Genomic DNA, 25,675 nt, shown 5'->3' with positions numbered 1-25,675 from the left:
TCTCTGGAGATACAAATGTAGTAGTGCTGCCACTATCTACCAAAGCAACTGCAGCAGTATTCCCCACCTTGATAGTGAGCACAAAGGTGTTTCTGATAGCTCCAATTCCCATAGTTGCATGCATAGATAATTGCAAAATAGTATCAGCTTGGCACTGTTCCATGTTATCCAGCTCTAGATCAGCAAAATCAGTGACAAATATGGTCTCAGGCACTTCCTACTCTTGCAATGCTTGAATCTGAGCTTTCTGACTCATTTTGCACACCTGCCTGTGCCCTGGAACCCAAGGTTCCCTACACTTGTAGCACACTTGATTCTGCTTGGCCTGTTGGATTATTGCATTTCTGTTTTGTGTTGCAGGATTTCCCTCAATCTTGGGTTGCTTAAAAGTGACCTGTCTCCTAGGTTGTGGCACATAGTGCTTAGCTGGTAATACTTGTACTGGTGGCTGAGCCTTCTCCATTCTTCTAGCATACCACATAGAAGTCTACAGGTCCTGAGGTTTAAAACATTCCACATGACTCTTTGTGTAATTGTTCACGCCAGCTACAAAACTAGTTACATAGTAACTATCTGGTATCCCAGAGTTTTCTCTTCTCATCACATTCATCAGATGTTCAAACTGCTCAATATAAGCTGACAAGGTGGAAGTTTGATGTATTGCATGAAATGAGCTAACAATATCACAAGCAGACTCCACAACAATCTGTCTGACAAGTAAGAACAGAACTTATGCCAGGGCACATTGTTAGGAGAATACCCTGTTCCTCTCCACCACTGCACAACTGGCCCTTTTAAATAAGAAACAACCAACTCTGTTCTATGCTTAATGGGAGTCCTAGCAGCAACAAAGTACTAGTCTAGATTCTGAATCCAAGCTTCAGGGTCTACTTCCTCAAATTTAGAAATGTTCAATTTTGTAGGTTTTACTGTTAATACCTGTCTTCTGCCATCAGATGGTGAATATTGCCTCTGTCCATCAAGCCATTCTTCCATTACCCCTGTCTCTACTTGTTGCATCTGTAAGTTTTGTTGATGCCCAACTACTTACTATCCCTCATTTTTGTTGCTGGTAAAATTAGGATGTCTATATGGTGCTTTTGTTGACCCATCTAAATTAAGTTCCTTCCCAGTATGATCTCTTAACACAGTAGTGCCCCCAACTATCACTGGAACCTCTTTCACATGGCATTGAACTAAAGATGGTGTACAATTAACTAGTTGTTTGGGTCTGCCTGCAGGAATTCCAGGTGAATGTACCTCCTCAACTCTTTTCTGTGCACTACCCTGCTCAGAACGCTCATGCTGTTCCTCTTCAGCCCCCTGATCCATCAAGAGCTTTCTAAAATTTTCCTGGATCTTATCAAAATTTCCTTGCATTGTAACAAAGTTCTTGTTAACCATCATTCTAAACTCTTGAAGCTCTCTTCTATCCTCTTCTCTACTGTTCTGCAGGGTCTTAATGTCTAATTCAAACGATGCCAACTGTAAATTGGCCATCACCATTGACTCTCCTTGGCCAGTCATGGCGCCTCTCTAGCAACAGGGTGGGTGGTGGGATTTGAGAAGCTTACCTTCAGCTGGATCTAGATCTGTATCCTGCTTGAAGCTTTACTCCTCCGCTGCCCCTCCGGCTGAAAGATCGAGTGGCTCTGAATACCAATTTTCAGGATCAAGCCACGGGCTTGAGCTAGACACGCTTTTACAACCAACTTCAGAGGAGGAATATATGGAGAATAGGGTTTCTATTGATTGGATCTTGGGGAAAATGGATAAAGCACGCCACTTGCGACAATCTTTTACATGCCTCTACGGGCTGGTGTGAGGGGCATTATATAGCCAGCTCACTCGAAAAGTAGAGAAAAAGAAAGGAAGAAGCTTAGTGCGCTTGTCTGAACTTGAACAGCGACGCGGGAGTAGCTCCGAGCCGTTGGATGCTTGATCAGCGGTAGTGCCCGCTTCACTTATCGAACCGTTATAGTCTCATCTCAGCCGTCCCTTGATCGATCTACATCACCTGATAGAACCGGCACGCAGGAACAGGGGAGGGATCCTGACACTTCTATATATATGCCCATAAGGCTCAACCAATACACAAACTATTTCACCAATCCCTCTATTCTCCTTTAACACGGTATCAGCCGCAAGTTTCTAGACCTAGCCGCCGTTCGTCGCTTTCAACCCACGCGCTACCCCGGGCGGTTGGTCTCCATGACCGCCGCCGGGGGCCGCGCCGCCCGTACCTCAGGTTCGTCCGCCGGTCCTGTTGACCAGTTGTTCTTGAGAGTCTTTTTCCCGATCTCTTGATCCGGGTTTTATCTCTCATGCCAGTCTCTTGATCGACGTTCTTTCTTTTTTGGTTTCCAACCTAAAATCGGTTTGCGTCGCCTGCCGTCGCCTCGTCCACCGCCCCTCTACTTCGACATCGGCGCGATCCGGCATCTACACCGACCCGACGGCCTCACACGACGCGGCGGCTCCTTCTGGCCGTCGACCGCGTGTGTTCCCGTCGTCGTCTTGCACCGGTTGTCGCCGCCCTTCTCCTACCGGGACTGCTTCGTCATCACCCGCCTCCACTGCCGCCTCGTACGGTCGCACCGCCACCTACTTCAGGCCAGTTGCGTTGGGCCGGCTACCGCCTCCGACCGCACCGCCTGCCTCGGGCCGGCTGCGTCGGGCCCGCTCCCTGTTCCGGCCGCATCAGCCTTGCTGCCTGCCTCGGACCGACTGCGTCGGGCCGGCTGCCACCTCCTGCCACGGTGCCTACCTCGGGTCGGTTGCATCGGGCCGGCTCCCGGCCCCGGCCGCATCGGCCTCGCCGCCTGCCTCGGGCCGGCTGCCGCCTTCGGCCGCATCGGCCTTGCCGCCTGCGTTCGGTCAGATCCCGGCTCTGGCCGCATTGGCCTTGCCGAGTGCCTCTGGTCGGCTGCCGGCTACTCGGCCGCCGACACCCCGCTTCCACCGAGCGACGTCCTGACCTCGCGCGCGATCCGCGTTATCTACGTCGTGCGACCGATCTGGCCCGCCGGTTGCGCGCGCCCCCGGAGGTCCAGTGGAGACTGTCCCAAGTAAAGCGCACCCCTCCATTGATCGAGCATCGGGCTGCCGTTGCGTCGCACCCCCGTGGTTCTCCCCTCGATTGCATCACCGCGCACTACCGCTAGGCTGCCCCATCGGGTCCTCGCGTTGTGGCACGCGGTCTACGATGCCGCCCCGAGGTCTTCCCACCGTCGCCCCGACCCGCGCGTTGCCGCTTCATCCCCCCTTGGGGTCGTAGCCACGCGGCGCGCGGTCCACTCCGCCATCCTCATGCGTCGACTTCCTGTGGTATGTGCCGCGCCGTTTACTTTGGCGCGGGAACGCCTTCATCCGTGCTGGTCTTCGTCACGTTGTCGGGTTCTTCCTTGCCTACTTCGTGCATCGCCGCCCCGTACCTACCCAGCCGCCGCCACCGCTGTTAGGCCGCCGTCGCCGCTCTCCTTTGGCGTCGCAGCTCGCTCAACCGAGCCACGCCGCCAGTGCACCTCCTTCATCTTCATCCAGCATTTGCTCCTCGCCAGCGTCAATGTCGTCTACCCCGACTCCTCGACATGATGTATAGCTTGTGCAGGTCCCTCATCTACGCATGCCCGGTGCTGACAACACCGAAGTGTGCCTTTATCCCTGGTCTGTTCCCAGGCCTGGCAAGCCTGGAGCGATGCATCGTCTTCATGCGTCTCCGCATGCTCGGTGATGGGAACACCGATGTGTGCCTTCGTCCACGAAGTGTCCCCGGGCATGGCCAACCCGGCGCAACGCGTCGTCAACTAGGTCTCCTTCCCGGTGCATCACTACTTCGACATCACTACACACACCCCTAACTCGGCGCCTCCTTGCGCCCGTGGATCCACGAGAACTACCTCGACAGCGGCTACCCCGACTCGACATCGACCACGGCATCCTTCCCACGGCTACCTCGACCACGGCTACACCATCCTATGCTCTCCGCTACCTTGACATCGGCACAAAGGGCTACCGTCTTGCTTGAGCAACCTCGTCGGTTTCCACTCCAACCACAACTTCCGCGATACATCGATCGTTCCAACTGTGGGGGGATGACCGTTGGCTTATGTAACGCCCCGGACACACCCGCCGGTGGTCGTTAGTACTCGCGTGGTCTAGAATGGCCCCACATATCAATACTAGTCTTTTCCGCGCACCTGGGATCAACTTCCCGGTCGGTTAGAGGAACCGACGTCCTCATCGGGCCACAGGAGTGTTCCCTCTTGGCACAAACGCCTGTGCATCCAGTGCAGTACATGTGCCATGCCATGTGCCATCACGGGACACAAACGTTATGAACAATATGACCGCACACTAGTCCAGTACATGTAAACGTGAGAATGATTATTAAAAAATATGGTGTAACGGTTCAGTTCTTATTTTGGGTTTGATTGGTTCAAGTTTTATTGGACTGAAATTATTTTAGTTTGGTTTTGGTTTGGGTATGTGGAGAAACTAGTTTGCGTATAGTTGGTTATGGGTTTAAACGATTTGGTTATTAGCGGTTATAAGCTATGGGTCCAAACCGGTTTCTAGGCATTGGTTATATGTAATAATCAACGACGACCGAGAACGAGTATCTTTGATCTGCATGCATGCTGTAATGCACTATGTAATTATGTATTATGGGGAAACAATAGATGAAAATCAGAAGTGTTTTCTTGTTCTTTCGCTAATAAATTTGGTTTTAATAGACTTGTTAGTGAGCTTTTCAGCCATGGGCATGTTCTTTTTGCCTCTTACTGTGTGCTAACTGTATCTCAAGGATTATTTTATTTCTAAACTGTTGTAGACGCACTTATGCCTTTTCTATCTCATTTGTTTTTTAACATGTCAATTTGTGCATTCATATGTACATTAAAGCAAACCCATGGTTATGTACTGGGTTTAAACCCACGGTTATGTATTGGGTTGAAATTGATTTGGGTGGAAAAAATAATGGGTTTGGTTTTGGTTGGGCTAAAAATGACACTAAATGGGTATGGTTCAAGTATGGTTTTGAGAGAGAAATGAACGGGTATGGTTCAAGTATGGTTCAAGTATGAAACCATTCTCAGGTTTAAGTACATGCGCCATGCCATGTGCCATGACGGGTCACAAACGTCATGAACAACATGACCGCACACCTGCCCGCAAACATCCGAGTAACCGCGAGGGTCAGCTCTCATACCAACTTGTAACGACTAAGATACACCGTCGACAGTCGTTAATCCTGTCGGGATCTAGACTGGGCCCACATATCAATACTAGTCTTTTCTGAGAACTTTGTCCTTACTCATGCGCACCCCGCACTACTAGGAAAAGGGCTATAGATGATATAGACACTAGTGGTGCACCAGACAAGTAGTGCGCCACTACTATATAACAGTGGCGCACCATGTGCAGGTCGCCATTAGTGTGATGGACACTAATGGCGCACCACACACTCGGTGCGCCACTACTATAATTTTTTTTGCAGAAGTACTAATGGCGCACCGAGGCAGAGTGCGCCATTACTAGTTTAACTAGTAATGGCGCAGCACTCACCCAGTGCGCCACTACTATAAATTTTTATTTTTTTTGCAAAACTACTAATGGCGCACCACCAGCTCGTGCGCCATTAGTAACCAGGGTTACTAATGGCGCATTTGTAGTTGGTGCACCACTACTATTTTTTTTGTAAAACTACTAATGACGCACCACTAGCTGGTGCGCCATTAGTAACCAGGGTTACTAATGACACATTTGTAGGTGGTGCACCATTAGTAACCTGGGACCAGCTAGATATTTTGGACAGCCACCTACCACACTCACTTTCCCCACTTTCATTCTCTCCACCTCCTCCTCCAAGCTTGTCTCGGGTGCCTCCTCCTCCTCACCTCATTTGCATCATAGATTCACCCAAATTAAGTGGTTAAATTACCTTTTTTTGATAGGTAAGTAAGGGGAAATCTTTTATGTTGTGGATATACCTTTTTCTCCCTCCAATAACGTGCACATGCACTTTTTATGGCCTTCATTTCTCGATTGTATTTCGACATATTGAAATGATATTTCTTGTGTTCTAGTGTCCTCATGGATATTTATTTATGTTTATTATGGTATTGAATTTCTAACTCACAAAAAGTATTGAATTTGTTAATATTTTTTGAACTCATGAATATTTTTAAATTTCATGGGCACTTTTTGAATTCATGAATATTTTTTCATATTCAATATGAAAAAATATTGAATATTCATGAGGACAGTCAATCTTGATCTCCCTCCATCTCGATCGCTATCTCCCCTCGCCTGATCCCCCACGTCGCCGAGCACCCCCCCACCCTCCCCCGCTCCACCGCCGCCGCCGACCCCCCGCACCCTTCCCCGCTCCACCGCCGCCGAGCACCCACCGCACCCTCCCCCGCTCCACCACCGCCGACGACCCCCCGCACCCTCCCCGACCCACTCCACCGCCGCCGTCGACCCCCCGCACCCTCCCCCGCTCCACCGTCGCCGCCGACTCCCCGCACCCTTCCCCGCTCCACCGCCTCCGTCGACCCCCCGCACCCTCCCCGGACAGCTCCACCACCGCCGACGACCCCCCGCACCCTCCCCCGCTCCATCGCCGCCGCCGACCCCCTGCACCCTCCCCTGTCTCCTCGCTCGGTTCCCCCAAACGGAATCGGCCGAGCACCCCCCCCCCCCCCCCCCCCCCCCCCGCCCGCCCCCGAGCACCATTGCTATCCAAAAATAAATATATATTACTAATGGCGCACCTTTCTAGGGTGCGTCATTGCTATCCAAAAAAAAAATTACTAATGACGCCCCTCTCTGGAATGCTCCATTGCTATATAAAAAAAAGATTGCTAATGGGGCACCGTCTGGGATGCGCCATTGCTATCAAAAAACAATTCTAATGGCGCACCGCTCGCACTGCTCTCTGGCTCTGCCCTCGCCTCTCCTCTCCCAAATCCAACCGAGATACAGGCAAGAAAAGAGGAAGAGGAGAGAAGCTGCGTTGGTCGCCGAGGTGATTCCTCTCGCGCGCATTTGCCACCGAAGAGATCCCGCCTCGCTCGTCCACGCCCCGCCACTTCCCCCGGTCTCCGGCGACGGGCACCGTCTGGGCTCCTTCCCGCTCGCGCTCTCGTCGCGTCAGCGGCGGCGGCGGCTTTGGTTCTTTTCGGGGGCGTTTTCTCCCCACGGCGGGCGGGCGCCGCCGCCACACAACTCCGGGATCTCGAGGTAGTTGCCCGCTTCCTGCTCCCCGACACTTCTTCTCCTCTCGCTTGTTTGCCGCCAAAGGCCAAACCTCGGCGCTCCGTCCCTGGATACGCCGGCGGGCGGCGGGGGAGTGTGGCCAGTGGCTTGGGGAATTCTAGTTAGGATTTGGGGTTCCAACTGCCAGATCTCCGGGTGACCTGGTCTTGGTGCTGAATGCTGCGAGTTTTCGGTCAAGATCCCGCGAGTTAGGTGAGCAGTTCGGATCTTTGAGATGCGAAAAATCTGTGCCAAGGGTGGGATTTTTTTGGGACTGAGATTTGCTCCTGTTTACTCAATCCGTACAATTGCGCAATGCGTGGGCATTATGTGCTTCATTGGGAAACCCGTGATCAGTTGTTAGTTCATTCCAGCTTACGGTTATGCGTCCAAGCTTGGTTTCGTTGTGTCCGAGGAAAACACTTAGCACTACGGTCGGTAGAGTGATATGTGTTAGATCAAGCTCAGTCCGTATGCAGTACATGTCTTGATGTGCTTGTCCAATCATCGAGACGAGCATGTTTTCCTTCGTAAATGGTTATGAAATCCATGAGTATCTTGCAATGCTTTCTTTGTTTCTCTATTAATGTAAAGGTTGTGACAGTCTAAACCATGTGTCCTGCAAATCACAGTTTTCATTTCAAGCATGGTTGATGATACTGTAGGATTCCAAATCTTTTTGGGGGTATTGAATTTCTGCATGAACTGTTAAGTCTGCTTCCCAGCATTGAAGAGAAGAAGGCCAACAGTAGAAGAAGACCTAAATATTACTCTTAAGTAAATTACCATCAAGTAGCTAGCAGATTTCAAATTTTCTAATTTCCCAGCGTATAAAAGCTCAGTATATATTGTTGTTAGTGTGTGGTCTGTTTGTAGATATAGAACTTGTTTTATTTAATTTAAACACATCAAACATTCAGCTGAGAAGTGAAGAAGGTTCAGTTCTTCACTTGGTGCAGAGAGTGTGTGTTTGATTAGAGAAAGTTCAGTTCCCATCGTGGTAGCCTTTGTCATTTATTTAGACAATATGTGCAGGTTCACATGTGTGAATAGAAAGTTTTCATGCAAGGTGGCAGTAAAAGGCCTTCCGATTTTACCTGCAGTACCACGAGTGGCAAATAGATGAGCCCATTCCTTGCATGATGAGGTGTTGAACCGACGGTGTTCTTGACAATAGTTGCATCACTGCACATGAGGTCCAGCTAAATATATACCAGTGCCTAGCTCAGTGTACCATGGCATTAGATCCTGCACTGGTATATATGTAGGTACGGTATTAGATCCTACACTGGTATATATACCAGCAGTTTACCATGTCTAACTAAAAATAAGTGTAGGATGATCCAATACCAGTCTAGCTAATGAGTATATACCAGTCTTCTCCAGCTATTTTTTATGTGTGAAAATAGATAATGTGTTTGTTTGTTTGTTTGTTGTGTTTGGTTCCTGTGTCTTTTAGTCAATGCACCTGTAATGCAATCAACAAACGTAACCATAGACCCTTCTTGCTAAACTAGAATATAACAGTACAAATCAGCTAGATGGGCTGTGGATGCTCCTCATTGTTACTGAATGATAGGACAAAACGTTATCAGCACTCACCACGAACAGCTTATCTAGAGATTGGACAATCAAACAAGTTACTATATAAAACAGTTCTCTTAACCTACTACCAGCCACCGACCGCCCTATCCATTCCCCTCTCTAGGTGCACATAGTTTCTTTGTGAGCACTCAAGAAGTAAAGCCAAATCTGCATTTTTCATGTTCAATGATCTCTGATCACTGAGTTTCTGTTTCAATGATCTTTGATTTCGGTCCATTACTTTCTACTATGTTGATAAAAGATTGAAGGATCGTTGTGAGGCACATCGATGTCACGAGGTACCTCCATCTATTTACCATATTCAATACTCAATTTTCTGTGACACCACTGTTTTTGAATCGAACGAGAAGACCCACTCACAATAGCTTAAAAGCTCTTACAGTTCGTCGCTGCCATCGGCATGGGCTCCGTCATAATGATTTTGATCTGTGGATACTCTCTAGGGGTATGGTATGGAGCCACGCTGATCATAGAGAAGGGATACACTGGTGCCCAGCTCATCAATGCCATCTTTGCGGTGCTTACCCACTCGCTATAAGTGATCTCCACACCTTCCTGATCATAAATTCAGTTGCACCAATCTCAGTTTTCTGATTAAATATTAGTCTTATCAGGAAAGAGAAGGTATGTTTCACAACCATCAAAGGTTGATGCTGGGTGGCATCATCCTGGCCATCTTCATGACATGTATTTAATCGTCATGACATCGTCCTGGAAGGCCTCCGTCTCCGGCGCGCTCGCGCTCACCCTGCCCTTCTCCTGCTGTAAGCCATCCATCTTACCCTTCCTTCATAATCAGCTTCCTGAGTGTGAGTGTAGCATTTTCTAGTGGGAACTTCCCCTTGATGGGTACGTGCTTTGGAGTTGTCGGTCTGGCCAATGCCAAGGCCGGGGTCCACAAACCCGGATTGCTCCCCAAGGAGTTCACCACCGTCATCGATGTCGCCGGGTTTCTCTCCTCAGGCCAGGTAAATTCACACCTCAAATCTTGCACCATGAGCTGTCTGTCTGTCTGCCTGATGATTCACAGCCACTTTGCAAATTTGGCGTCCGCGAGAAACAGAGCGACGCTGAAACCAACACAACAGTGCAAGGATGAGATGGTGTTTTCCATCCTTGCCTTGCCTGATAGTTCCCTTGTGCCTAATTTTCTTTTTAACATGTCATATTGACTTCCATTCCATAAGGGTGCGACTACAAATATAGTTCTTATCTTCAGAGGGTAGTCTTAGTCTCCCTACCTTTTATTTTTTTGGTGGAGAATTGGATAACACATGTTATGTTAGACGTACGGTTGCTGACTATTTTTGATTTGTTCCTAGGAAAATCGTATACGTCAAGAGATAGAAGACCTAGAGAAGGACATTGGGTATAAGCTGAGAGTTCTCACACAAAATTACCCGGATACACCAGGTGACTGTTGCTTCTTCTTTTACACAGTTGTATTGTATGAGTCGCTTTGTATTTCATTTTATTACTGTGTTTTATATTGCTGATCCTAAGATAGCACCTTTTGACCCTGTGGAATACAAGTCTGGCCCATGAGGGCAGGTGCATATGTATTCAATGGATCGGGAATGCTGATGTCGTGCGTTTGCTGGACTTATGCTGATTAATTTTTGAATCTATCTGATTCTTTTTACTTGACAATCTTTTTTTATCAATGTACAGAAACCTCGTGTAATATGGAGCAGGATTATTCTCTCCTTATGTGACAATCATTTACTCTCAAAACCAATGTAGAGCTTGTTGTTGCGATTATCATTGGCTAACATGACATGTATAGACTATTATCATATAATGTCTTATTAAGCTATTAGCATATAATGTCATGTAAAATCTGTGATGTCAAAAACATGTGTTATAGTAAATTTATATAGAAAATTTACATGTTTTGTATTTGCGTACAAAGCATTTGTCAAAAACCTGTGTGGCCAATTCACCACACTCCTCTCAACGTGGCTTCGCCAGTGCATCCGATGTGATAGTCCTAATTCTACTTTTTAGACTAGACCTTGTTTGAAATGTAGGAACTTCACTGAATCATTCTTGTGAAATCTATAGAGTATTTCTTATGTTTTTGCTCCAGGCATATTTTTGCAAAAGTTGTTTTGGTGTTCATATGTCCTATCTTGATTTTTTAGTTTTGTAAGTAGAGATCATTTGACCCATTTGAAGATCAAATTTATAATTAGAGACCATTCTTGAAGATCTTCATGATTTAGAGTGTTAAATTTGACATGTTGATGATTTCATTTTGTAGGTTGCCACGCGGATGCTCTTTGGACTACGATATGGACATGAAGCCATTTGTTTTAGTGCCAAATATTACTTACTAATGCCCGTAAAGTATCGTTGTGTATTATATTTGCTATGGAGCTATGTATGTATGGATGCTATGGAACTATATGTATATATGGATGCTATGGAATTTTGGATGTATGGATGCTATGGAATTTTGGATGTATGGATCATGAAATTTGTTATGCAACTTTGCATATATGTTATGTGTTGTGGATCAGTAAAACTATTGGGTACATATTATGTATTATATATTTGATATATATGTTATGTGCTCTTGAATTTGTGGTTTTCAAACAAAACATATATATGCCAGAATACCATATACTAATGGAGCACCATGAGCTATACTAATGGCGCACTGCCTGGTGCGCCATTAGTATATATGCCCTGGGAGGCATACTAATGAAGCACCATGGGCTATACTAATGGCGGCCCGGTGCGTCATTAGTATATATGCCCTGGGAGGCATACTAATAGAGCACCATGGGCTATACTAATGGCGCACCTGTGGTGCGTCATTAGTAAAAAAATATAATGGGGTGATGCTAGTGGCGCACCTGTAGTAGCCAAAACAGGTGCGCCACTAGCACGCCTTTTCCTAGTAGTGCGGGATCAAGTTCCCGGTCGGTTACCCATCCTAAAACTACTGGGAGTTCTGTTCGAATGGGCTCTCGAAAAATGAAGGAATTCCTTATTGATATGAGTAGTCTATCATCCCTAATAAGCTAGGCTATCAGAGCTTACCTTCGTATTCTTCTCCAGTCTCACCGTCTGCATCGCTACCGTTGTGACTGTGGGGGGATGTTGAGTATATTGATTAGTTAGGAAACATAAGATAGACTAGGAATTATTTTGGCTTGTCTTGTACTCCAAGTTGATCATGTACTCCTATATATATGCCCACGAGGCTCAAGCAATACAAAAACTATTCCACCAATCCCTCTATTCACGTCTAACAGTGGAGAGGAGTGCGGCGAGCTGAGGGTATGGGGAGGGGAGTGCAGCGAACCGAGGGGAGGGGAAGGGAGTGCGGTGGTGAGGCGAGGGGAGTGCGGGAGCGAGGCGAGAGCCGGGACGACGCGACGGAAGAGTGAGAAGAGAGAGTGCGGGGATGTATAGTGAGAAGATAGAGTGCGGGTTGAATACGACTATTCTCTTAGTCTTCTGTGCAAAATTACCATTGCAAAAAATATTTTGGGATGGAGGGAGTATTTCTTTCCTTTTTAAATTTAACCAATAATTTGGTCTTCTCAAAAATATCATTATGATACCTGTTGGATCATTTTGTTTCCAATCCAAGCATGGAATATCGCTTCAAATATCGATATGGTCAAACCAAGTGGGATTTGACATATTTTAAATCCAATTGATTTTATATTCAAGCTTCAACATACCTTTAATCCTAACCTATATCAGTTCGATCCAACTGTCGGAATATGATTTATGTCATTTTTCCATTGAAGCCAACTTCATCCTATCTCAAACCTTATCCAAGCCATACTAATTAACTTAGTAATGTTAATAGGAAAATAACTTGTATTGTCAATTTGCATATTTTATTTGGATCTTCATTAGAATTTTGTTGTGTGTTGAAGTACCTTTATTTAATTGGTAGATAAATTTTAAGGGAAGGAATACTGATAACAATTAAGGAATCAACTTCAGGTGACTAAGGCAAGTTGCAATTTGATCATAATTTGTCCTATGATTTTGAAATATGCATGATCTCTTTAAAATTTACTAGTATGCAATTTTACTAAATTTTTTGCAAAGCATTATTGGTAGCTAAATCCCTAGGAACTTGTAGCTATGATTAGCCTTGCTTACAAATGGGTGGGTTGAAAATAAAACAAGTTTTAAACATTAAAATTGCTCTCTTCTAGAACAACGTTTGGGAAAACATTTGGAAACAAAATTATATTCTATTTACTTCTACTCTCTGGGCGGAATGCTATGGACGAAAGCGTCTACAAGTGATTGTGCCCATCGTCTTCTTGTAGTGAATGCGCCCGACTGGGGTCTTGCACACGGGTTTTTGGGACGGACCGCTGCCCAGGAGATCGAGATCTTCCAAGTACAATTTGATGTAGCTCGCAGTACAATCGCATGCTACTATGGGCTTTATCTTAGCTTAGTACTAACGGGAAACCCTACCCCAGGACCGCCATCGAAGAGAGGATTTCATGCTTAAGTTTCTTGCGGCTTGGCCGGTACATGGGGCTGTCACGGAAAGGCTTTGTCACAACCTCCTCCTACTCGTGCACCCAAGTGTGTAATGACAAACGGGGTTGATTATGTCATGCGAGGAACATGTACGACCTCTACAAAGGGTTAAACCTAGTCAATTAGCCGTGCCCCCGCTTATGGACAATTTTGAGCAATTAAGGACTTGGAGTGAAGAAGAATCACCCCTTTATTTTCTAAAAGTCTGTTTTAAGGGTTAAAGTTGAGGAATGAGCATAGTGAATGTGTTTCACTTCAACCTTATGTATGTTGGAAACTAATTTGGAGAATTAGCTTTGGTGCCTATATCCAAATATCTCACTCCTATCCTTTATACTAAAAAAATATTATGATTTCAAAGAAAGTTTATAAAAATTTAGATAGGAGAGAATTGGCCTCATGCAAACCAAACCTCCACAAATACTTACACCGCATGTATATTCGGTTATATTTTCCTTTGCAACTTGCGACTACATTCCACGTACTCATGTGCACCTGCCATGTGCATATTGTTGGGGAACGTCGCATGGGAAACAAAAATTTTCCTACGCGCACGAAGACCTATCATGGTGATGTCCATCTACGAGAGGGGATGAGTGATCTACGTACCCTTGTAGACCGTACAGCAGAAGCGTTAGAGAACGCGGTTGATGTAGTGGAACGTCCTCACGTCCCTCGATCCGCCCCGCGAACAATCCCGCGATCAGTCCCACGATCTAGTACCGAACGGACGGCACCTCCGCGTTCAGCACACGTACAGCTCGACGATGATCTCGGCCTTCTTGATCCAGCAAGAGAGACGGAGAGGTAGAAGAGTTCTCCGGCAGCGTGACTGCGCTCCGGAGGTTGGTGATGACCTTGTCTCAGCAGGGCTCCGCCCGAGCTCCGCAGAAACGCGATCTAGAGGAAAAACTGTGGAGGTATGTGGTCGGGCTGCCGTGGAAAAGTCGTCTCAAATCAGCCCTTAAACCTCCGTATATATAGGTGGGAGGGAGGGGGCCTTGCCTTGGGGTCCAAGGACCCTCAAGGGGGTCAGCCGAGCCAAGGGGGAGGACTCTCCCCCCCCAAACCGAGTTGGACTAGGTTTGGTGGGAGGGAGTCCCCCTCCCTTCCCACCTCCTCCCTTTTTTTTCTTTTCCTCTTGATTTTTCTTCTCTTGGCGCATAGAGCACTTGTGGGCTGTCCCACCAGCCCACTAAGGGCTGGTGTGCCTCCCTCAAGGCCTATGGGCTTCCCCGGGGTGGGTTGCCCCCCCGGTGAACTCCCGGAACCCATTCATCATTCCCGGTACATTCCCGGTAACTCCGAAAACCTTCCGGTAACCAAATGAGGTCATCCTATATATCAATCTTCGTTTCTGGACCATTCCGGAAACCCTCGTGACGTCCGTGATCTCATCCGGGACTCCGAACAACATTCGGTAACCAACCATATAACTCAAATACGCATAAAACAACGTCGAACCTTAAGTGTGCAGACCCTGCGGGTTCGAGAACTATGTAGACATGACCCGAGAGACTCCTCGGTCAATATCCAATAGCGGGACCTGGATGCCCATATTGGATCCTACATATTCTACGAAGATCTTATCGTTTGAACCTCAGTGCCAAGGATTCATATAATCCCGTATGTCATTCCCTTTGTCCTTCGGTATGTTACTTGCCCGAGATTCGATCGTCAGTATCCGTATACCTATTTCAATCTCGTTTACCGGCAACTCTCTTTACTCGTTCCGTAATACAAGATCCCGCAACTTACACTAAGTTACATTGCTTGCAAGGCTTGTGTGTGATGTTGTATTACCGAGTGGGCCCCGAGATACCTCTCCGTTCACACGGAGTGACAAATCCCAGTCTTGATCCATACTAACTCAACTAACACCTTCAGAGATACCTGTAGAGCATCTTTATAGTCACCCAGTTACGTTGCGACGTTTGATACACACAAAGCATTCCTCCGGTGTCAGTGAGTTATATGATCTCATGGTCATAGGAACAAATACTTGACACGCAGAAAACAGTAGCAACAAAATGACACGATCAACATGCTACGTCTATTAGTTTGGGTCTAGTCCATCACATGATTCTCCTAATGATGTGATCCCGTTATCAAGTGACAACACTTGCCTATGGCCAGGAAACCTTGACCATCTTTGATCAACGAGCTAGTCAACTAGAGGCTTACTAGGGACAGTGTTTTGTCTATGTATCCACACAAGTATTGTGTTTCCAATCAATACAATTATAGCATGGATAATAAACGATTATCATGAACTAAGAAATATAATAATAACTAATTTATTATTGCCTCTAGGGCATATTTCCAACAGTCTCCCACTTGCACTAGAGTGAATAATCTAGTTCACATCACCATGTGATTCCAACGAATCCAACACCCATATAGTTATGGGGTCTGATCACGTCTTGCTCGTGAGAGAGATTTTAGTCAACGGTTCTGAAACTTTCAGATCCGTGCGTTCTTTACAAATCTTTATGTCATCTTATGGATGCTGCTACTACGTGCTATTCGGAAATGCTCCAAATATCTACTCTACTATACGAATCCGTTTCACTACTCATAGTTATTCGGATTTAGTGTCAAAGCTTGCATCGACGTAACCCTTTACGACGAACTCTTTAACCACCTCCATAATCGAGAAAAATTCCTTAGTATATTCAGTTACTAAGGATAACTTTGACCGCTGATCAGTGATTCAATCCTGGATCACTCTGTGTACCTCTTTAACTGACTTGCCGCAAGGTATACATCAGGTGCGGTACTCAGCATGGCATACTTTAGATTCTACGGCTAAGGCATAGAAGACGACCTTCGTCTATTCTCTTTATTCTGCCGGGGTCGGGTGTTGAGTCTTACTCAAATTCACACCTCACAACGCAACCAAGAACTCCTTCTTTGCTGATCTATTTTGAACTCCTTCAAAAACTTGTCAAGGCATGCATCTTGTTGAAACTTCCATTAAGTGCTTTCGATCTATCTCCATAGATCTTTGATGCTCAACGTTCAAGTAGCTCAATCCAGGTATTCCTTTGAAAAACCCTTTCAAACAACCTTGTATGCTTTACAGAAATTCTACATTACTTCTGATCCACAATATGTCAACCACATATACTTATCAGAAATTCTATAGTGCTCCCACTCACTTCTTTGGAAATACAAGTTTCTCATAAACCTTGTACAAACCCAAAATCTTTGATCATCTCATCAAAGTGTATATTCCAACTCCGAGATGCTTGCACCAGTCCATTGAAGGATCACTGGAGCTTGCACACTTGCTAGTATCTTTAGGATCGACAAAACCTTCTGGTTGTATCGCATACAATGTTTGCTCAAGGAAACCGTCGAGAAAACAATGTTTTGACATCCTACGTGCAATATTTCATAAATAATGCATCAACAACTAACATAATTCTAACAGACCTTTAGCATCGCTACGAGTGAGAAAGTCTCATCATAGTCAACTGTTTGATCTTGTCGAAAACATCTTTGCGACAAGTCGAGCTTTTCTTAATAGTGACTTATCACCATCATCGTCTGTCTTCTTTTAAAGATCCAATTTTACTCAGTAGTCCTATGACCATCAAGTAGTTCTACCAAAGTCTACACTTTGTTTTCACACATGGATCCTCTCTCGGATTTCATGGCTTCCAGCCATTTGTCGGAATCTGGGCCCACCATCGTTTCTCCATAACTCGTAGGTTCACTGTTGCTCAACAACATGAACTCCAAGACAGGGTTACCGTACTACTCTGCAGCAGTACGCGACCTTGTCGACCTACGAGGTTTGTAGTAACTTGATTCGAAGCTCAATGATCATCATCATCAGCTTCCACTTCAATTGGTGTAGGCGCCACATGAACAACTTCCTGCGCCCTGCTACACACTGGTTGAAGTGATGGTTCAATAACCTCATCAAGTTCTACTACCCTCCCACTCAATTCTTTCGAGAGAAACCTTTCCTCGAGAAAGGATCCGTTTCTAGAAACAAACACTTTGCTTTCGGATCTGAGATAGGAGATGTACCCAACTGTTTTAGATATCCTATGAAGATGCATTTATCCGCTTTGGGTTCGAGCTTATCAGACTGAAACTTTTTCACATAAGTGTCGAAGCCCCAAACTTTCAAGAAACGACAGTTTAGATTTCTCTAAACCTTAGTCTATACTATGTCATCTCAACGGAAATACGCGGTGCCCTATTTAAAGTGAGTGCGATTGTCTCTAATGCATAACCCATAAACGATAGTGGTAATTCGATAAGAGACATCATAGTATGCACCATACCAAATAGTGCGTGGCTATGACGTTCAGACACATCATCACACTATGATGTTCCAGGTGGCATGAACTGCGAAACAACTTCCACATTGTCTTAACTGCGTACCAAAACTCGTAACTCAGATATTCATTTCCATGATCATATCGTAGACAGTTTATCCTCTTGTTACAACGAACTTCACTCTGAAACGGAATTGAACTTTTCAACATTTCAGACTTGTGATTCATTAAGTAAATACTCCTGTATCTACTCAAATCATCAGTGAAGTAAGAACATAATGATATCCACTGCGTGCCTCAGCACCCATTGGACCGCATACATCAAAATGTATCACTTCCAACAAGTTACTATCTTATTTCATCTCAATGAAAACAAGGCCTTGCTCATGTGGTATGATTTGCATGTCACTAGTGATTCAAAATCAGGTGAATACAAAGATCCATCAGCATGGAGCCTCTTCATGCAATTTATACTAACATGACTCAAGCGGCAGTGCCATAAGTAAGTGGTACTATCATCTTTAACTCGTATCTTTTGGCACCAATATCATGAACATGTATAACACTACGATCGAGATTCAATAAACCATTGAAGGTGAATATTCAAGAAAATAGAGTAACCATTATTCTCCTTAAATGAATAATCGTATTGCAATAAACACGATCCAATCATGTTCATGCTTAACGCAAGCACCAAATAACAATTATTTAGGTTTAACACCAATCCCGATGGTAGAGGGAGCGTGCGACGTTTGATCATATCAACCTTGCAAATACTTCCAACACGTATCGTCACCTCGCCTTTAGCTAGTCTCCGTTTATGCCGTAGCTTTCATTTCGTGTTACTAATCACTTAGCAACCGAACCGGTATCCAATACCCTCATGCTACTAGGAGTACCAGTAAAGTACACATCAACATCATGTATATAAAATATACTTCTTTCGACTTTTGCCAGCTTTCTTATCTACCAAGTATCTAGAGTTGCTCCGCCTCAGTGACTGTTCCCCTCATTACAGAAGCACTTAGTCTCGGGTTTGGGTTTAATCTTGGGTCTCTTCATTAGTGTAGCAACTGTTTTGCCGTTTCACGAAGTATCCCTTCTATCCCTTGCCTTTCTTGAAACTTAGTGGTTTTACAAACCATCAACTATTGATGCTCCTTCTTGATTTCTACTTTCGCAGTGTCAAACATCGCGAATCGCTCAAGGATCATTGTATCTATCCTTGATATGTTATAGTTCATCACGAAGCTCTCACAGCTTGGTGGCAGTGACTTTGGAGAACCATCACTATCTCATGTGGAAGATTAACTCCCACTTGATTCAAGTGATTGTCGTACTCAGACAATCTGAGCACACGCTCAACGATTGAGCTTTTCTCCTTTACTTTGTGGACAAAGAATCTTGTTGGAGGTCTCGTACCTCTTAACAAAGGCACAAGTATGAAATCACAATTTCATCTCTTTAGAACATCACTTATGTTCCGTGACGTTTTACAACGTTTTCGGCGTCTTGCTTCTAAGCCATTAAGTATTTTGCACTGAACTATCGTGTAGTCATCAGAAACGTGTATGTCGGATGTTCATAGCATCCACAGACGACGCTCGAGGTGCAGCACACCGAGTGGTGCATTAAGGACATAAGCCTTCTGCGTAGCAACGAGGACAATCCTCGGTTTTACAGACTCAGTCTGCAAAGTTTGCTACTATCAACTTTCAACTAAATTTTCTCTAGGAACATATATAAAAACAGTAGAGCTATAGCGCAAGCTACATCGTAATTCGCAAAGACCATTAGACTATGTTCATGACAATTAGTTCAATTAATCATATTACTTAAGAACTCCCACTCAAAAAGTACATCTCTCTAGTCATTTGAGTGGTACATGATCCAAATCCACTATCTCAAGTTCGATCATCACGTGAGTCGAGAATAGTTTCAGTGGTAAGCATCTCTATGCTAATCATATCAACTATACGATTCATGCTCGACCTTTCGGTCTCATGTGTTCCGAGGCCATGTCTGCACATGCTAGGATCGTCAAGCTTAACCCGAGTGTTCCGCGTGCGCAACTGTTTTGCACCCGTTGTATGTGAACGTTGAGTCTATCACACCCGATCATCACGTGGTGTCTCGAAACGACGAACTGTAGCAATGGTGCACAGTCGGGGAGAACACAATTTCGTCTTGAAATTTTAGTGAGAGATCACCTCATAATGCTACCGTCGTTCTAAGCAAAATAAGGTGCATAAAAGGATTAACATCACATGCAATTCATAAGTGACATGATATGGCCATCATCACGTGCTTCTTGATCTCCATCACCAAAGCACCGGCACGATCTTCTTGTCACCGGCGCCACACCATGATCATCCATCAACGTGTTGCCATCGGGGTTGTCGTGCTACTTATGCTATTACTACTAAAGCTACATCCTAGCAAAATAGTAAACGCATCTGCAAGCACAAACGTTAGTATAAAGACAACCCTATGGCTCCTGCCGGTTGCCGTACCATCGACGTGCAAGTCGATATTTCTATTACAACATGATCATCTCATACATCCAATATATCACATCACATCGTTGGCCATATCACATCACAATCATACCCTGCAAAAACAAGTTAGACGTCCTCTAATTTTGTTGTTGCAAGTTTTACGTGGTGACCAAGGGTATCTAGTAGGATCGCATCTTACTTACGCAAACACCACAACGGAGATATATGAGTTGCTATTTAACCTCATCCAAGGACCTCCTCGGTCAAATCCGATTCAACTAAAGTTGGAGAAACCGACACTTGCCAGTCATCTTTGAGCAAAGGGGGTTACTCGTAACGATGAAACCAATCTCTCGTAAGCGTACGAGTAATGCCGGTCCAAGCCGCTTCAATCCAACAATACCGCGGAATCAAGAAAAGACTAAGGAGGGCAGCAAAACGCACATCACCGCCCACAAAAACTTTTGTGTTCTACCTGAGAAGACATCTACGCATGAACCTAGCTCATGATGCCACTGTTGGGGAACGTCGCATGGGAAACAAAAATTTTCCTACGCGCACGAAGACCTATCATGGTGATGTCCATCTACGAGAGGGGATGAGTGATCTACGTACCCTTGTAGACCGTACAGCAGAAGTGTTAGAGAACGTGGTTGATGTAGTAGAACGTCCTCACGTCCCTCGATCCGCCCCGCGAACAATCCCGCGATCAGTCCCACGATCTAGTACCGAACGGACGACACCTCCGCGTTCAGCACACGTACAGCTCGACGATGATCTCGGCCTTCTTGATCCAGCAAGAGAGACGGAGAGGTAGAAGAGTTCTCCGGCAGCGTGACGGCGCTCCGGAGGTTGGTGATGACCTTGTCTCAGCAGGGCTCCGCCCGAGCTCCGCAGAAACGCGATCTAGAGGAAAAACTGTGGAGGTATGTGGTCGGGCTGCCGTGGAAAAGTCGTCTCAAATCAGCCCTTAAACCTCCGTATATATAGGTGGGAGGGAGGGGGCCTTGCCTTGGGGTCCAAGGACCCTCAAGGGGGTCGGCCGAGCCAAGGGGGAGGACTCTCCCCCCCCCAAACCGAGTTGGACTAGGTTTGGTGGGAGGGAGTCCCCCTCCCTTCCCACCTCCTCCCTTTTTTTTTCTTTTCCTCTTGATTTTTCTTCTCTTGGCGCATAGAGCACTTGTGGGCTGTCCCACCAGCCCACTAAGGGCTGGTGTGCCTCCCTCAAGGCCTATGGGCTTCCCCGGGGTGGGTTGCCCCCCCGGTGAACTCCCGGAACCCATTCGTCATTCCTGGTAACTCCGAAAACCTTCCGGTAACCAAATGAGGTCGTCCTATATATCAATCTTCGTTTCTGGACCATTCCGGAAACCCTCGTGACGTCCGTGATCTCATCCGGGACTCCGAACAACATTCGGTAACCAACCATATAACTCAAATACGCATAAAACAACGTCGAACCTTAAGTGTGCAGACCCTGCGGGTTCGAGAACTATGTAGACATGACCCGAGAGACTCCTCGGTCAATATCCAATAGCGGGACCTGGATGCCCATATTGGATCCTACATATTCTACGAAGATCTTATCGTTTGAACCTCAGTGCCAAGGATTCATATAATCCCGTATGTCATTCCCTTTGTCCTTCGGTATGTTACTTGCCCGAGATTCGATCGTCAGTATCCGTATACCTATTTCAATCTCGTTTACCGACAACTCTCTTTACTCGTTCCGTAATACAAGATCCTGCAACTTACACTAAGTTACATTGCTTGCAAGGCTTGTGTGTGATGTTGTATTACCGAGTGGGCCCCGAGATACCTCTCCGTTCACACGGAGTGACAAATCCCAGTCTTGATCCATACTAACTCAACTAACACCGTCGGAGATACCTGTAGAGCATCTTTATAGTCACCCAGTTATGTTGCGACGTTTGATACACACAAAGCATTCCTCCGGTGTCAGTGAGTTATATGATCTCATGGTCATAGGAACAAATACTTGACACGCAGAAAACAGTAGCAACAAAATGACACGATCAACATGCTACGTCTATTAGTTTGGGTCTAGTCCATCACATGATTCTCCTAATGATGTGATCCCGTTATCAAGTGACAACACTTCCCTATGGCCAGGAAACCTTGACCATCTTTGATCAACGAGCTAGTCAACTAGAGGCTTACTAGGGACAGTGTTTTGTCTATGTATCCACACAAGTATTGTGTTTCCAATCAATACAATTATAGCATGGATAATAAACGATTATCATGAACTAAGAAATATAATAATAACTAATTTATTATTGCCTCTAGGGCATATTTCCAACACATATCTCAACAAATTAAGAGATAATAGGGTTATGGCCTACACTCAATGAGCCGAGTGGGATTGATGGAGCCCTAACTTAGCGACTATGTATTATGTGCCATCATTTAGCTATGACAATGGTACGCATTGCTTAACTCTAGATCTATCGTTATAGAAAAAATGATGTATGTCTTGCTGATATTCATTGCTGTTACTGTGTGTGCTAGCTTCGACCCAGGGAAAACAAAGTAAGCACATAGGCTTGTATTCTACCAAATCCGAGTCATTATAGGAATTGCAACATAGTTTCATGTATGGGGATAGTGGTGGCCACACTCATCCTCTCACAGTAAATGTACTCAATGTCACATATGGTGGAGTCATTCATCTCACTCATGTGGTAGTGGCTCTCCTCACATGGAACTTGGGGCATCTCATTGTATGTGGGTGTCGGAGAGATGTAGGTGTAAACGTCTTCATGCTCAACTCCTTGCGTTGCCTTGGTTGAAGGGATAGTCACATGCTCAACCTCGTCATCCATAACACATTCGAAGAAGAATGCTGTAGGATATGGCAAATCATCACTGTCTTTCAAGACCGAAAGGAACATCTCAAGCTCAGCCTTTGTGTTTCACGCTCGTTGCCTTCATTGAAAGGAATATCACATGCTCGACTGTCTTGTCGTCGTCACATTATATGAGGGTCATGTGATGTGGCACCTCGTCGCGTGCCTCTATGACCGAAGGGAGATTCCCATGCTCGGCCATCTTCCTTGTGATGCTTCCGAAGATGGCAGGGTTACCCATGCGTGAAGTCGGTCGCCTTGATGCTAGCGTCGAAGCTTGTCCTTGTTTGAGCTCATTGCCCGATCTACTATTGTGCTCATGAAGGTTGGATGTAGTATGATGCACAACTTGTAGTCGATGACGTTTTTTTCTTCGCCCACTTGTTTCTTGGAGGTGTCTTGCCATTCGCGATGATGTAGATGACGTACATGATGGTTTTCATGGTGGTCGTCACAAAGATGAGGACGTGGACGAATTGCGCTTGAATCAGATGGGCTCTCCGAAGTTGTACGACTTGAGCATCTCATTCTTGAAGATGATGAAAGGCAAGAGGGCTTGTAGTTGGCCACCATATATCGAACATGATCATGATCCATGTGAGAGTCCAACTTGTTGTCGATGTAGTATCTTTTTTGAACTTTGAATTATCTTATGTCGATGGCGAGTCACTCGGTTTTGTCATTGATGTAGTTTTTTGCGTCGTCGTTGTTGTCGAAGACCGGAGATGATGTGCTTTACCTATCCATCACAAGACTCAAGCAACGGTGAGTATGAAATGAGATAAATAATACTAAGATATCGTTCCCAAAGTTGAGGATGTATCCCGTTTCACTCAATGTGAATTGAGATAATAGTGGAATTGGTACCAGACTTGTTCACTCACACCTACAAAGTAAAGCTTATCGAGTGGCTCGGTTAGGACAAAGTGCACAAAATCAAAGCAATTCTTAGCCAAGATATAAAAAAAATTGAGGAAGATTTACAAAATTGCAATGCAAAGCAAATAGATCAATAGCTATGGTGGCACTAGGAACACACACACGGATAGATAAGTGGGATCCGCACAACCAAGGAATGAGCATAAAATTTGAAACCAAGGAAATGCTCGTGTTGCATGGATTATAAAGAGACAATAGATTGATTGCTCAATTGGGTTAGATATGTCCTTGTGCGCCAACCTAGGTGAGTATATGTGTCGTCTTCAATCCCAAGTATGATATGTATGTGTGATCCACGAGTATGTACTATGCAAAATGGCTCAGTGCTATTGCTATTGCTTACATTCTCTTTTGTATTTCCTCTTTTGCTTAAAATATGTTGCTCTTTGTTTGATAGGCTAGGCTTGATGCTTGAACAAAGATATGAGACAAGTATGTTGGATATGCACAGGAGAAACTTATGGCACAATGTAGATAGCAAGATGTTTGCACGCTAAAAGTAGCTACGCGATGTAAGTGTATCACTATAGTGCACAAGTAATGTGGCCCGAAAATTCTCAACTCTCTAGTCCCAATGGGTAAGGTACGAAATAGGATCAAAGGAACCAATGCATTGGCAAGGAAATGGATAATGATTTTGTCGAGGTTACTGTCCTCGCTTATAGTTGGTGTGCCAAAAGGCAAAGTGGTTGTTGTGGATGTCAAGGCTGAGGCGATGATGAGTCACGACAATGTCGATGTTCAACCATCCCTCATTATTCTAAACACTTTAGGAAACGGAAACCAAAATTCAAAATCTCAAATAAAATTGAGTTAACGTGGCAGAAGTTTATGGTGGGAAGGTTATGCAGAAGTTATGGTGGATGCCTAGGCAAAGATGCCAAAATAGGAATATTTTGATGGAGTCAAATGGTGTTGGAATTAATATTGGTGGATGCGGGATGTCAATAGCTATCCAACGAGTTAAATAACGTAAAAATCAGACTCCACATGAATTAGTTATGGTCAAAATGATGAAACATACGAGGCTCAAATCTCCACGGGTTGGACATCCGGGGATAGGCCAGAAACCCGTGGCCAGATGTTGAGAAACTTGACCCATTTCGTGCTCCAGGTGCCTGATTTTTGGGGAGCGAAGCATGGAAAACAAATATTTTTCCTATGAACACCCAAGATCTATCTATGGAGATGCATAGAAACGAGAAGGGAAAGTGTGTCTACGTACCCTCATAAGCTGTTAAGAGGAAGCGTATATAACATGGTTGATGTAGTCATACTCTTCACGATCCAATCACGATCCAACACCGTACGTACGACACCTCCGTGTAAAACACACGCGAGGTTCAATGACGTCTCCGCCTCCTTGATACAGCAAGCGAGGGCGCAGAAGTTCATGGAGGAGATGGTTGTGGAGTAGTGCAAGTAGGGCTTTGCTAAGCACCTCCGAAATTGCGAACAAGGAAGAACTTGGAAAGACATGATAGGTCTGCCCAAGGGAAGGATGTAAGGAATTTTTGTAAGTATGTCGTCCCCACCCCTCTTTTATATATAGGATCAAGGGGAGGGGCGCAGCCCCCTTTGCTCCTCCTCCAAGGAGGGGGAGGTGATACTTTTGATCTGCGTTGGGTTTTTCCCCAAAGACGAGGGTACGATACAACATAGTAGAGGTAATTATTTA

General features: G+C 45.4%; 1 protein-coding gene across 5 annotated transcripts; it reads left to right on the top strand.

Moving 5' to 3' along the window:
• Window positions 1-6,892: 6,892 nt before the first annotated feature.
• On the top strand, window positions 6,893-11,297 carry LOC123395055. 5 transcript variants are annotated; one of them, XM_045089977.1, is made up of 6 exons: window positions 6,893-7,248; window positions 9,312-9,385; window positions 9,483-9,632; window positions 9,688-9,836; window positions 10,191-10,281; window positions 11,132-11,226. In XM_045089977.1, exons 1-6 carry the CDS (start codon window positions 6,920-6,922, stop codon window positions 11,170-11,172), a joined length of 834 nt encoding a protein of 277 aa, XP_044945912.1. In that variant the 5' UTR covers window positions 6,893-6,919; the 3' UTR covers window positions 11,173-11,226. The 5 variants fall into 5 exon arrangements, with proteins under 5 accessions (XP_044945912.1, XP_044945910.1, XP_044945913.1 ...); XM_045089975.1 differs by having other exon boundaries at window positions 9,312-9,406; XM_045089978.1 differs by having other exon boundaries at window positions 6,898-7,248; window positions 9,312-9,406; window positions 9,733-9,836; window positions 11,132-11,297.
• Window positions 11,298-25,675: the final 14,378 nt, after the last annotated feature.

Source organism: Hordeum vulgare, chromosome 5H, assembly GCF_904849725.1.
Source record: "Hordeum vulgare subsp. vulgare chromosome 5H, MorexV3_pseudomolecules_assembly, whole genome shotgun sequence".
In the NCBI taxonomy this organism is placed as follows: domain Eukaryota; kingdom Viridiplantae; phylum Streptophyta; class Magnoliopsida; order Poales; family Poaceae; genus Hordeum; species Hordeum vulgare.
Note: the sequence above shows the minus strand (reverse complement) of the source record. Positions and strands in the feature narration are given on the sequence as shown.